This window comes from Cornus florida, unplaced genomic scaffold, assembly GCF_030987335.1.
Source record: "Cornus florida cultivar Cherokee Brave unplaced genomic scaffold, ASM3098733v1 CherokeeBrave_3.0.0_Hap2_Chr07, whole genome shotgun sequence".
Lineage (NCBI taxonomy): Eukaryota > Viridiplantae > Streptophyta > Magnoliopsida > Cornales > Cornaceae > Cornus > Cornus florida.
Window position 1 is genome coordinate 15566984 of NW_026775577.1, and position 14572 is coordinate 15581555.

At 32.1% G+C, this 14572-nt stretch overlaps 2 protein-coding genes across 8 annotated transcripts; both read left to right on the plus strand.

The window, feature by feature from the left end:
* Positions 1-1183: 1183 nt before the first annotated feature.
* LOC132266543 (uncharacterized) lies at positions 1184-2563 on the plus strand. The gene is made up of 2 exons (XM_059767441.1): positions 1184-1346; positions 1590-2563. The coding sequence occupies exon 2, from the start codon at positions 1610-1612 to the stop codon at positions 2210-2212; it is 603 nt and encodes a 200-aa protein (XP_059623424.1). The 5' UTR covers positions 1184-1346; positions 1590-1609; the 3' UTR covers positions 2213-2563.
* Positions 2564-6160: 3597 nt separating this feature from the next.
* On the plus strand, positions 6161-12901 carry LOC132266541 (uncharacterized). Of its 7 annotated transcripts, none has more exons than XM_059767439.1 (3): positions 6161-6355; positions 11065-11160; positions 11379-12901. In XM_059767439.1, the coding sequence occupies exon 3, from the start codon at positions 11721-11723 to the stop codon at positions 12663-12665; it is 945 nt and encodes a 314-aa protein (XP_059623422.1). In that variant the 5' UTR covers positions 6161-6355; positions 11065-11160; positions 11379-11720; the 3' UTR covers positions 12666-12901. The 7 variants fall into 7 exon arrangements, with proteins under 7 accessions (XP_059623422.1, XP_059623423.1, XP_059623421.1 ...); XM_059767440.1 differs by having other exon boundaries at positions 11079-11160; XM_059767438.1 differs by having other exon boundaries at positions 11079-11160; positions 11699-12901.
* The last annotated feature ends 1671 nt before the right edge of the window (positions 12902-14572 follow it).

Below are 14572 nucleotides of genomic sequence, written 5' to 3' on the forward strand. Positions count from 1 at the left end.
ACAATAATCATTTCAATTTATCTTTTTCTAACAATCTGTAATTGACATTCTATAATTTATATTTATTAACGGAATACTGTTTTTTTTTTTTTCAAGGCAAGTGGCCTATTTTTTATTTTTTTAAAATTATTTTTGTATGATGAAATATGATTCTAACAATAAATTAGAGTAAATTAATTGTACTTATAACATAATAAAGAGTCAAATAAGTAATAAAAATAGGGATAAGTAAATTCTCTCTTCTCTCCTGTCCTCTCCTAACGAACAAAGTAGGATGTCATCTTATTCTATTTTCTTTCATCCAATTGAATAAAATTAGAGAAATTCATAATCCCCCCATAGGAAATTTTAACCTTTTTTTGTTAACAAATTAGATTTAATATGACTTGTATTGGTAATTTCAAAAGATCAGATATTACAAATTATAAAATAAAATAAATCGGCTGGAAATTTCTAAATGTAATTTTGTTCTTGCATCATTCTCCAAATTTAATTTAATTTTAATTTTTATTTTTATTCCCCTTATCAAGTTAAATAATTTATAATTTATCAATTTTCTTTTAATCACTTGGAATTCTCTTTCCTAGTATATAAAAAAAAGTAATAAAAAAAGGATGTGGGCTCCAACCACTGTTGTACAATGGTGGTGGGATCGTCCGGAAGTAAACTGCAGGGACCTTTATTTGCAATGGAAGGTATCATAGAAACGCGTTGAGAGTTTGAATTGTTATGCAGTAACAAAAAGGCAACTTATTCTTTATGATATAGAATAAAGAACTAATAAACTTAAAATCATTTTAAGAGATTATAATAGTAGTCAATATATATAATTTTGAAACACTCAACACTTATTTAAAAAAAAAAAAAAATGGACTTGAATAAGAGAAAGAGATGTGGGATGAGTATATATTTTTTACATAACTAAAACTTCACAAATGTCAAAATGCCGGATATTTAAGAACTGCAACCCTAAAAAGAAATAAATATTAAATGTGTTGAGTATGCAGTACACCGACTCATTCAAACCGGACACTTGACGAGGCACCAAGACCTCCTCCCTCGGTACTTCTTTCGCGGGCTTTTTGAAGTAATGGATTTTTGTCCACCTTGGTTTCAAACAAAAAGACTAGCACATACTCTCAAACGGGCTTTATGAATTTAAAAGCCCGTGTAGAGGGCGCAGGAACCCCAAACAGGCCCTAAGAAAGAGTTACTATATCTAAAAAGTCTTTCATCTCTCAATCTCAATCGCAATCGCAAAATTAGGGCTACGAAATTGGGGGTTTCGTAAGGAGTCGAAGTATTGAAGGAGTGAAGCGTTCTTGAAGCAGCGGCAGATTTCACCGGTAAGCTCTCTATTCTTCCCAATTGATATTTCATTGCTCATCAACATCTGTATACATACATGTATATCTTTACATATATAGCTATACAAATATATGAATATCATATAGACATTATACAATCACTTATATAAAGAAAGAAAGATCGACATCCGAAACTTTTAATTCCATTGTCTATTTTAAGAATTGACTTGTTAATGATAGGATGTGATATTTATTTATTTTTCTTGAATCGATTCTTTATAGAATTGAAGAAAAAGATAAAGATGTGGCGTGGTTCAGAGGGCTGTGTAATTCCTAAGCCTGAGAAATTCGTTGAGGGCTGTGGAATTCCAAAGCCTGAGAGATTCATTGAGGACTCTGCAATTCCAAAGCCTGAGAAATTCCTAATTCCTAAGCCTGAGAAATTCCCAACTCCAAAGCCTGAGAAATTTGGGGGCTGTCCAATTCCCGAGCCTCAGAAATTTGTTATTCCTAAGCCTGAGAAATTTGAATGCACGGAGGGCTGTGCAATTCCTAAGCCTGATAAATTTGCTTGGCGGCAAGAATGCCGGTTGTGCCATTCAATTCCTAAGCCTGAGAAATTTGTTTCGCAAGAAAGCACGGAAATCTGCAAAATTCTTAAGAATCACTCTGAAACCGTCCAACGAATTGAGCGAATGAAACATGAACTCATGTTACAACAGTTGGCTGTAGTTGATATCGCGAAGGAAGTGAGAAAGAGGCTTTTGAGGGACGGAGCTGACGTGCCGGAGAGGTTGAGTAGAATTGCTGACAAGCAAGTGAGAAAGAGGGTTTTGAGGGATGGAGTTGACGTGCCAGAGAGGTTGAGTAGAATTGCTGACAAAACAGTGAAGCGAGAAGGATGAAGGATAGGGGGTTATGTGCTGAGGTTGGTTAAGAGGCTCTCATTCATTCCTTTTTCACATCCAAGGATGTCTTGCTGCCGCTACTCTTCAGTTCTCAGTTGAGGCAGTGTTAAGGTTACTGTAGAGGTATCGATTTCTAGGTTTGGTTGTAAATCAATAGTTCAAACCTACACTCATAGGTAGGCATTTCCCATTTTTATAGGAACTTCTAATATATAATTGATACCTCTTTTTGTGGAGGCTTCATTTTATTATTTTGGTTGGTCTTTTATGTCAGTTATGTGGTGTATCCATTTTTTTTGCGTTTAAAGTTTTGTTGGGTATCAATAAGAAATGTTCTAGTTAAAATTAGTGTGTTAGAAAGAAGCTTTGCTAAATTCTTCAGAACCCAATGGTAAGAATTGGGATAGTTAGGGCTATTATGGGAATTTTGCAGTGAAAGCTTACCTTATTATTTCTCTGAGTTGATTAAATTTTTTGAAGCTAGTAGTCATTTTCAATGTTTCTGAGTAGTATTGTAAAAAGTAAACATCATGCAAGGAAAAGCAAAAGCATGGCTTGATCAAAATACCAATCCCTGGACGTCAATGTCATGGACTTGTTTAATATGCAGCATAATTTTACTTGTATATGACATAATACTTTTGTTTTCTTATGAGCATTAAGATGTGATGAACTTCCTCCCTTCAGCGTGTTACAAGGAACTGAGGGGTCCTTGAATTGGAGCCCTCCCTCCTAAATCTTAATGGTTGATCATATGGTGCACAAATAACCTGTAAACTGGACCTGTTGGTTTGTAGTTTATGTTTCGGTCCGGTCCTGGTGCTAAATTTTTTGATCTGTAATTTTACGGTTCGGTTCTAGTTTAGAATCCATCAAGATTGGACTGGACTGAAACAAACTGTTAGCTCTGTTACAAATTCAGAATTCAATTATTACACAGCCTCAAGTTAACAGAACACACCTACCTCCTCTCTCTCTCCCACAACAGCCACCGGCATCCCTCAACCTACGCTACGTCAATGCGTCTCTCTCACACTCTCATCAACAGAATATAAATCACATCTATAGAAACCAATTCTCAATGTCTTCCCTTTTATCAGTATGTACCTGTTGGGATTTCTAGTCTAGAATTATAAGAGGAGGAATCTCGAGATAGTTTAGGGTTGTACCCATTTTTGCATAGGGTTTGTGCTTTTGTCCATCAAGTTGGATATTTCTGATCTCTTGTTCTAGTTCCCTCCTTATGGTTTTTGGAATTAGTTCTCTTTTTTTCTTTTTTATAATTGATTGTTGGTTCTATTTGTTTTGACATAAAATACCTTCCTTGGAAAATATTTTCCTTTTTTAGTAAAATATATTATTTTTATTTTTATTTTCCGGTTTTTTTACCTCCTCTATCTCCGACAACGGCCACAGTTGATCACTCTTCGGTCACAGTTGATCATCCCTCGACCGACACTATGTCTCTCTCTCTCTGTGCTACAGAATGTGGACGTTAAAGGGTTTCCATACTGCGCAGGAGGTGCTGTGGTTGCAAAGGGAATGGGGATTCCCTCATTCTGTTTTCAGATCTTAACTCCCTCATTTGGATGTTTAACCTTTTGCTTTGTCTTGTGCTCTGGCTGATTCGTACGAATGTGCTCTGGCTGATTTGTACGTATGTTGATGCCTCCCCTTCCTCTCCCAGTTGTGCTCTTGTTCTAATCCGCCTGAGTCTTGATGTGAGGATTTGTTGTATGGTTGAGCCTGTGATTTTCTTTTGCTCTGGTATGCTTGGGTTGTGGCTTAGTTTTCTTTTGTTGCATAGGAACTCTGTTTTTTTGTGGTTCTTGGCCCCTATGTTGCTGGTTTTTTTTTTTTTTTTTTTTTTTTGGGGCAGATATGGGGCTTTTCCGATTTGTATTCCTGGGGAATGCCCATCTTTAATTCTACTTGAATGAGATAGTTTAGGGATGTATCCTTTTTTGCATAGGGTTTGTGCTTTTGTCCATCAATTTTGGAATTAGTTCTTTCTGTTTTTTGTTTTTAATTGGTTGTTTTAATGAGTTGTTTTCTTTGTGGGTTGATTTGTAATCCTCTGAATCTGGTGCTTGGAGTTGTTGTATTGTTTTGGTGGCCTAATAAAGTCTGATTTAGGAGCAAAAGAGACACCAAATCTCAAATCTCAAATCTCAAATCTCAATTGAGTGTTCACACTTTTAGACTAGAACCGTGGAGCCAAACTGAGTCCTCACAGTTCGGAGCTATTTGTCTCAAGGTTTTGGTTCTTCCAAAATTGGTCACTGAACCTTGTCGCACTCCCAGTTGATCACTTTTTATTTTTTATTTTTTTATTATTATTTTAAATTGTCATTTTTTCAATTATTAAATTCAAATATGAAACAAAATTAAAACATAAATTCAAGAGATCCTGATATTGGACAAAATATATACTTATACTATATTTGGGAGTACCAAATCAATACTTTGGATTTGAAATTAGAGAAAGTTATATTTCAAATTTTATACTAAATTTTTTACAATTTTAAATCCAAAAAGCATAAGGTTAATGATTATAACATTATTGTCAATTTTTTATTTTTATTATTTATTATTTATTTATTTATTTTCACTTAGGCAATTCTTTAGGCTTCTAATGGTGGGTCCGCTGGTCCCTTGGTTCAATGGAAAATTGTTGTTTTAAAAAAAAAAAAAACAGAAGTTTTCTTTAAAGTTTGAGACTTTTTAATTGAATAATGAAGAAAGCAAAATTTTTTAATAATTAAAAAAATTAATCCCTAAAAATATGATGATAGAATGAAAATGAATTATACCTATTTAAATCTTGAAATTTAGTGCTACTATTTGATTTCCCGATTGCGGTTAAAACTTAAAAAGATATTGCTTCAATTATGTTGAAGAAGCAATTATACAATTCAACTCTTGGTTTTACATTATATGCCTTATTGAAGAATCATCTAACACATTCTTGTAGCAATGAATCTCATTTTCTTTAAAAAAATCATATAAAAAATCTCTTTATGTTTCTATTTAAAAATTAAAAATAAATAAAAAATCAATTGTTTCGAGCTCAAGGTATCAAAATATTGAAACTTTTCATGAAATTGTCCTCTAGATAGCATTACTCCGAAAGTTGTCTGGTCAATCACAATAATGAAGTCCGAAATTGGAGTAGTGAAATGCTTGTGATCTGTGAAGATAATTATAGATTTTTTTGTTTGTACGTAAAATATTTTTTTAAAAATAATTTTTTATTTTTTTGGTGTTTGGTTATCCAAAATTTAAGTAAAATATTTATTGACTAAAATATTTAACAAAAATAATTTGTGCTTCAGTTCTGACCTTTGACAAACGCCGAAAAATAAATATATATCTATATTTTTAAATGAAACAACTTTATATAAAAAAATATTTTACAAGGAAGAAGTTCAAGTTTAATTTTTTGTGTTTAATTTTTTGTAAATTCATGTAATACAGTATTTAATTATCCCACTACATTAATATTTTATTTTAACCCATCAAAAAAGGTCAAGCCCAGATCACTATTATAGTCCATCTTAGAGCCCGTTTGAAATTGCTTATGTTAAAAAATTTCGATTATATGTGTTTAGTGATCATTATAATAAGTATTTTTAATGATTACTAAATTTAGTTTAGTAGAGTGTTTAAATTAAGTTAGAATTTAAAATTTTAAAAACTACGTTTTGGGTATTTTTTTAAGGTAATACCTTTTCATTAGATAATTTTATTTTTTTTATTTTTTATAAAGATAATTATACTCCTTAATAAAATTACTATTATCAAATATGATAATATCATATTAAAGGATATTAATGTAAAATCAGTGTTTCATAATAAATTTATTATTATCAAATATAGTAATATCATATTAAAAGATTTTAATGTAAAATAAGTAACTTTATTATTATTTTTTTTTCAACAGCAATCCTAAACGGACCGTAAATGCCCATCTTTCTTTCCCAAATTAAAATAAAACTAACCCAAACCCATTCCCTTTTAATCTCTCTAAACCCTAACCACCACATCACATCATTCTCTCCCGAAGACATAGCAGCGGCAACACTAATCGGAAAAGCGAACCCACCGATCGGCGACCGCTGCAAATTTCTACTCTCTCAGGTCAGTATTCTCTTCCTCTCTCTCTGTCACACATCTGATCTCACTTATCTCTCTTCGTATGGCCATGATCGAAATTTGGAGTTTTTTTTTTTTTTAAAACTGTGGGAGACTTTGGAGATTTAACACTGAAGATTGACATGGAAGTCAAAGATCAATGGGTGAAAACACATAGATTTACATATGCAGATAGGGTGTGCGAAAAGAGAAAACTAAACACAATAGAAATTTATTTTCTGAAAATTCAATTATAAAAAGTTTTGTTTTTGTAAAACTATCTTTTTAATTCTCTAAAAAAAATAAAGCCGACTTGGTTTGTAATTTTGATAATAATTTTCTGTTTTTTAAAAAATTACTTGGTTCAGTTTTTTGAAAACTCCATTATAACAAAGGAATTCTTGAGAACTGTGTGCACAGGAGTTATATAAAACACTCCCCCACAATGAAAATCCCCATCCTTCCTTTTGTAAGAAATAGTGAATTAGTATTAGCGGGTACTATTCCCAGAACCTCCGAATTACTGTATACTTGCTCCTCTCAAAGACAACAGTAACCCTTCAATTTCTTTAAATTACAAAAAACCAACAATCTGCATTATTGTAGCGATTTTTGTATGCATATAATTCAAAGTATAATTAAACTTTTTGCATATAAGTCAAAAGTATTGTAGCGATTTCTGTATGCATATAATTCTGGTTTTAGAAATTGGAAATTTGTGAGTTAAAGCATTAATTTGATTATGTTGGATCTGATTTATGAGAGAATAAAGGCTTTGGTCAAGAACTAAACAAGTACTACTAGGATCCTAATAAGGTCACCGTACATGCTGTAAAGAGTTCTAATCTGTGTCTTTCTTTTTCGATTTTGTTCCTATATATGTGCTAAAATGTGTCTTGATTTGTGTTATTGATTTAAAATGTGTCTTGATTTGTGTTATTGATTTAGTCACTTGATTATGGTTTGGAATAGTATTGTTTGGTGGTGATCTCTACACCCCAAGACCTTTCCTTCTTACTTACTCTTTATCTTATTGCATTGCTTTATTATAGTTTAGCTCATTTAGTATAATCAACCAATCAATCAACAATTGTGTGATCATTCGACCTACTAACCCTAATTATCATAGTTTCACAATTCGATACACCATTTAATCCCTTGGGACGATCCCTACTCGCCCTATCTATATTTTATATTGAGAAAGATAGCAGTGGCTTTCTATAAATGTAAAACTTGGCTACCTCCTAAATTCACACACAACTTTCAAGCTTTGTTGGTTGCGGCGACTCCATCAAGGAAACCAACAACATAAATATACATATGACTTGGTCAAAAGCAAAAAGGCTAAAGTCATCCTTATATCACCAAACCAAAATCACCTTTCCATTCGGCAGCTCCCCTTTATCTATATATATATAAATAACAAAATCAAACCACCCATTAAAATCATTAAGTGAGTAAAATCAAATCATAAAATAAAATAAAATTCAAAAAAATTTCGAGTTATCACATAATCGATTAGATGGGCTTAGCAGAGCGATAGTTCACTGTATTCGTCATCTGAATGATGAGACCATTTGATCGGTTAGATGGTCCTGGTAGTTTGCAAGCTCACTGGTGTGGCCATCTCATCAGTTGGATGGGCCTGATTTTACCTTTTGACCCCAAATTTTGATGTAATTACCTAATTACCCCTGAACTTCATCCTAATTATTTAATGACCTTAGTAAATGACTATGTTACCCTTTTTTTTTTTGGGTCTCAAACCATCTTGGACCACGCCAAATGGCCGTTGTGCCCTTATGGACCATAGAATCATTATGATGACGTGGAATAACCATAGTATCCTTACGTGTCCTCGGGTTTCGAAAAGGACCCTATTAGCAATCTGGATTTTCTGAATTTGGGTCATACATATTATTTCCATAACTAAAATTAAATTAATATAAATAATTAAATATTAAATCACTTAGTTTTATATTTATTTTACATAAGGTATAACATTAAAATATTAAAATATATATTTTCTTGTATTTTCGGGTTCATCGAGTTGCTCGGATTAGTAAAATATTTGTCCAAATAACATCCAAAATAATTTGAATTTTAAAATTTAAACCTAATCCCATGGTCCCAATACTTTGCCCACACATTTATAATTTTCTCGTTGAATCAGATTAACCGGGTTAGTCCCACTCCTACCTCCAATGTTGTACAATGGTGGGGACCACACTCTCTCTCCATTCGACCGCTGGGTGAAGAAGAATTTTATATTTATTTTTAATATACAGAACATATTAATTGCCCAGGATTTTGCTGGAATTGGAATGTCATTTCCTTTTTCAGAGTTAGGAGACAAAAAAAAATACCCAATCAGAAAATATATATATATATATATATATATATATATATATATATATAGATATATATTAATTGCCCAGGATATCTAATAACCGCTACTTTTATATATTATATACTTTTGGCTTCTCTATTTGTTCCTTATCTTCATTGATTCTTGGTTGTAGCTGCAAATTCTCTTTTGGGTCATCATAATTTCTCAAATTCCACATTGCATTTTGAATAAAAATTTCTTGTTTAATCCATTCTTATGGAAAAAAAGAACGTTTCATACAATCTGTCCGTCATCATTTTCTTGGATAATGGAAAAAAACTGTAGGGAGAAGTTCAAGAAAAAGTCCTTCAAAAAAAAAAAGTTCAAGAAAACTGGTGTAGGTTGAAAGATGTGATGACTGAAAAAGGTTCTTTGCCATCAAATTATGTCGTTTTTCATTTCACCCGACTATACAAAAACCGATATCATACAACTCTCTTACGTAGAGGCCACTTTAAGACGAGTGTACTAACAAGTTTCTTTCCCCATTTTTCTCTCAACCAAAATCACAATTTTTATTATTTTCTACTAAAGAAATCATGCATCTCTCTCTCATTCCTAGCAAAGCCTGGTCTTCAAAATCACATCCTTTTCATTATCTATCGATTGCCAAAGTGTTCATCAACCGGGTAGTTGATTAATTTCAACATTCCCAAAGGATTGATACATTAGAACACTGATTCTGCAATAACAATACTTTTTTAGCCGACCATCAATATTTACTGTAAACATCTTTTTAGCCTTTGAAGCCAAGATCAACAAATGGGAGTAATCTCAATTTGGTCAGGGCTTCAAGTTTGTGCTAGAAAATTGAGGGAGTGAGAGAGATCAGAATGTTTGAGAAAATTAAAAAATTGAGGATGTAGGGAGTGAGTGAACAAAGCCTAATCATACTGTGGATCTGCATTTGAGAGCATATATAAAATAAAATAAAATAAAAAAGTTATCAAAAAATACAAAGAAAACATATTATCTCTTTCAAAAATTCAATTAAGAAGAACTAGGGATAAAACTAAAATCGTGTCATAAAAGAAGGGAGTGGGCTGTGCAGAGGATTGAGAGAGAGACATGCGTGAATTGGTTGCCGGAAAACCCCATACTCAGTTCGATTCCATTGAAATTTGCTCAGCCACCAACAATTCATTGCCTTTTCCATTAACATACCTTTGTAATGTTGTCTTCTATCATAGCCAACTTCATACCTCTGTTAAAGCCTATAACCATGATCCCACTTCAAATCTTTCTCCTCTTTCTCTGTTTTTTTTTTTTTTTTTTCCCTTTCGTTTTTGTCCTCTCTCTTTGGGGTAAAAATCAAATTAGCCATATACGATATTAGTTGAAAACAATAGAAAAAGAAAAGAAAAAAATTATAAGAAAAGAAAAGAAAGGATCATTCCAGAAATTATTATAGATTCGCTGATATATTAAGATAGACATATAAGGCAAATATAAAAGGATATTTTTGTCTAAAAGGAATTAATTTAATATGCTAGAAAATACCAATAATTTATTACCACGTGAAGTCGTCAAAAATATTATTTTCCTATATATTTTTCAGTGATTTTCTGTATTTGGAATGTTGGATTTGATGGGATTTGGATTTAGAAATAGGATTTACAGTGTTTGGGATCATTAGATTGTGAATGGGATTTTAAAGTAAAAAGATTTCAAATACTATTTTTGATGTGTTTCAATCCCAATCTAAAACGACGGGACGGGATTTGGAATATAAATACAATATTATCTTAATTAACCTTGTACAATATCTACTTAACCTATTTCAATCTCCAACCGTCTTCTTCTCATTTAATCTTGTCCTATTAAATATATACTAGCATATCTATATCTCTAACATTATTTAACTAACTCCATACCGCTCTCTCAAATAACTGTTTACAAAGATTATTTTACTTTTTAATGATTTTTTTTAAGTATATTGGTGATGTTTAATAAATTAGTTTTTTAATTAAAAAATAATTGCTCTTTTTTTACATGATTTGTTAAATAAGTAAATTTTATATTTCAGTTATATCATTTAGTTTTTCTTTTTGTTTGTCTATTTGATGTAACTTTGGAGCATATTTGATAATAAAATAAATATTTTATTTATCATTTAAACAAGGGCAAAAATGGTATAATATTATTTTTATTCCAAATTCCCTTTTAAATCCAACTTCAAATTCAATTGGTTCTAAACATAGAAATGAAATTTCATTGTAATTCCAATTCCTTTTCTAATTCTGATTCCTTTTCCAAATCCAAAAATAATTGATTCCAAACAAAGCCAAGAAAAGAAACTTATTGTGTACTTTTAACCCGTGTTGAGGGAGCCCGAAACAGGCCTTAGAAACGAGGGTTTTTGTAAGGGGTCGGAGAACCGAAGGAGTGAATCTTTTTGTTGAAGCATCAGCAGATTTCACCGGTAAGCTCTCTTCTTCTTCTTCTTCTGCTTTTTTTTTTTTTTTTTTTTTTTTAATTTTATTTGTACTGTGTTAGTTTATGGATCGGCACGAAACAGATCAGTTTCTCTCAGTTTCTTGAGAGTAAAACAGAGATCTAAACAAATTTACCGAGAAAAAAACAGTTCAGTTTCTTCTGTCTGTCTGACCTTTTTATTTATTTTTTTTTCTTTTCAATCAGGGTGGAATAGGGTTAGATTTTCAATCCCTACGCACGCTGCCTCTCTTCCCAATTGATATTTACATATATAGATATACAACTATTGATGTATACATAATGTAGATGTTTTCATATATAGATATACAAATTTATGAATGTATTATGTATAAATAATGATAAATAGTCTTGAAGTCTGATATAAAGAAAGATTGAGGTCGGAAACTTTTAATTCCATTGTCTTTATGAGGATTCTTATTTTATATTTTGTTAAATTTAAGAATGGTCTTGTTAATGATAGGATGTGATATTTATTTATTTTTCTTGAACCAATTCTTTTATAGAATTGAAGAAAAAGGATAAAAGATGGGGCGTGGAGAGGGCTGTGCAATTCCGAAGACTGAGAAATTTGAATGCATGAAGAGCCGTGCGATTCCTGAGCCTGAGAAATTTGAAAACATTGGGGTGGGCTGTGCAATTACTAAGTCTGAGAAATTTGAAAACATTAGGGTGTTCTTTGGAATTCATGAGTATGAGAAATTTGATTCCATTGGTGGGGTGTTCACAGCAATTCCTACGTCTCAGAAATTTGAATGCATTGGGGAGCTCTGTGCAATTCTTAAGTCTGTGTCTTTTGCAATTCATAAGTATGAGGATTGTGAATGCATTACGCTGCGATTTACAATTCCTAAGCCTGAGAAATTTGAATGCATTGGGGAGGGCTGTGCAATCCCTAAGCCTGAGAAATATGTTTGTCAAGAATGGATGGAGGGCCACAAATGCACGATATTATGTGTAATTCGTAAGAAACTACTTGAAAGCTCAAAAGACTTCCCAAATCGTGAGAAACTACTCGAAATCATAAACCAAATCGAGCGATTCGAAAATGTTGAATGCGATGGAGTAATTATCACGCCTGAGAAATTTGAATGGATTGGAGAGGGCTGTGCAATTCCCAAGTCTGAGAAATTTGAATGCATTGGGGAGGGCTGTGCAATTCCCATTGGGGAGGGCTGTGCAATTCCTAATTTTGAGAAATTTGAATGCCTTGAAGAATGCACGGAGGGCCACAAATGCAGATTATGTGTCAATCATAAGGGACTGCTTCAAATCGTGAATGCAATTCGGCGATCTGCCTATACTGATATCGGCCCCGGCTCTATAATAGAGCAATTTGATAAACGAGCGTTGAAAAACTGGAATCTATTCAAGCAATGGGTTGAATTAGACAACATCAAGGAAGCGAGAAAGAGGAAAGGAGTTGAGGTGTCAGAGAGGTTGAGTAGCAAACGAGTGAAGCTAGAAGAATAAAGGACGGGTGCTTTGCTGTGCTGAGGTTGGTTAAGAGGCTCATTCATTCCCTTTTCACTGCCAAACATATTATTAATTTTTTTTTTAAGCTATTAGTTGTTTTAAATGTGTCTGAGTTGTGGCATATGGCTTGATCAAAATACTAATAGGTGGACTGGTCTTGTCATAATTTTACATGTATAAGACATACTACTTTTGTTTTCTTATGAGCATTAACATGTGATGAATTTCCTCCATCCCTCTTGTCGTTGAATTGGAGTCCGCTCTCCTAAATCTTAACGCTTCTGTCTGGTTCTAAATTTTTGGAACAATACTTTTGTAGTTTGGTTCATTACAAATTCATAATTCAGCATGACGTCAACACAGTCGATCACTGTTTAGCCATCACCGATCATCTGCCTGTTGGGATTGAATTTCGAAATAGTTCTTTTGTTTATTTGTTTCAGTAAGTTGTTTTCCTTGTGGTTTGACTTGTCTTAAAATTATTCAAGGTTTCATTTCTTTTGATGTAAAATTGGTGATTTGACTATCGAATGAAATAAATATAATTATATTAAGAATAAACATGAGATCTCAAAGGACCTACAATGCAATTGGGCATTGTTTGAGAAAAAGCATTGAAATGTCAGAGACAATAAATAAATAAATTCCAATAAATGAGAAGGCAAGAAAAGATTTGCAAACGACATGAAGAAATTCAATGAAGCAGGAGAAAGTTGAATATATAAAGTTGCACGATGAGAATAGAAAGCAATATATATATATATATATACAAACACACATTTAAGGTATTTTTACTTGCACTATATTAGAGAAATGTGCTGGGTAGGGAATCCAAATTATTCATGAACAATTCAATTCTTTTACGGCTCTACAAGAGGAAATTTTTTTTTTATGAAAAGCATCATATTGCATAGTAGGAAATGCAACTCACTACAGCCCCTTGTCATTTCTTACAACCTAATCATGTGAAACATTTTCATAAGGTATAAAAGCAAAATGTTTTTAACATTAAGGTATTGTTTGGCTAATGCTTTTGTTTTTTTTTTTTTTTTTTTTTTTTGCTAATATATTTATAACAAAGCAAAAGCACAAAGTATATTCGGTAACTTTTGTTGTCTTTTGAATAGCACACTTTCAAAATTGATGCCAAAATCGGAAACATCAAAATGATGCTTTTGTTTGCTTCAACAAAACACTGTTCAATAAAAAAATTCTCCTAAATTAACATTTTTAACTAGCCATTCAATTTTTCAAACTTGCAACACTTTTTACAAAAAATTGCTTTCACGTTTTTACTTCCAAAAATCTTGTAACAAATTTACGTTACCAAACAAGTTTCGAAATAGTATTAAACACACTTTAAAGTGAAAATGTTACTTTTGCTTTGGGTCAAAACAAAAGCACAAAGCAACCATGATTGCCAAACGGCCCCTAAGAAACAGAATCAGAGCCAAATTTAGCAGCAAATAAGCAACTTATTCTTTATGCTATAAAATAAAGAACTAACAAACTTAAAATCATTTTAAGAGATTATATAATATATATATATATATATATATATATATATATATATATATATATATCTTCAAGGATATAACAGCATTAGTAGGGATTCAGGAAATAAGTCCTTAAGGTCTTGCTTTCGAAATTTGAATGGTGCGTGTATTGTGAGTTTAAAATTCAATTCATTTTGAGTGCAAATAATTTTTTGAGGGGTTGATTTGAGTGGAAGTGTGAACGTGGGCCCATGTCTACTATACTAATATAAGTGTGTAAGATCGACATCTCTATTTACGTAATTATTATGCAACATTCGAAAAATGTATCATTACTCATCTCAAAGTCGTTTGTTTACGACATATTAAGACTTGAGGGGAGTATTTCGTACCTCTTATTCGCCTTGA

Excerpts from the sequence above, each read along its gene's own strand:
- LOC132266541 (XM_059767435.1), top strand. The coding sequence starts at position 11,721 with ATGGGGCGTGGAGAGGGCTGTGCAATTCCGAAGACTGAGAAATTTGAA.
- LOC132266543 (XM_059767441.1), top strand. The coding sequence starts at position 1,610 with ATGTGGCGTGGTTCAGAGGGCTGTGTAATTCCTAAGCCTGAGAAATTC.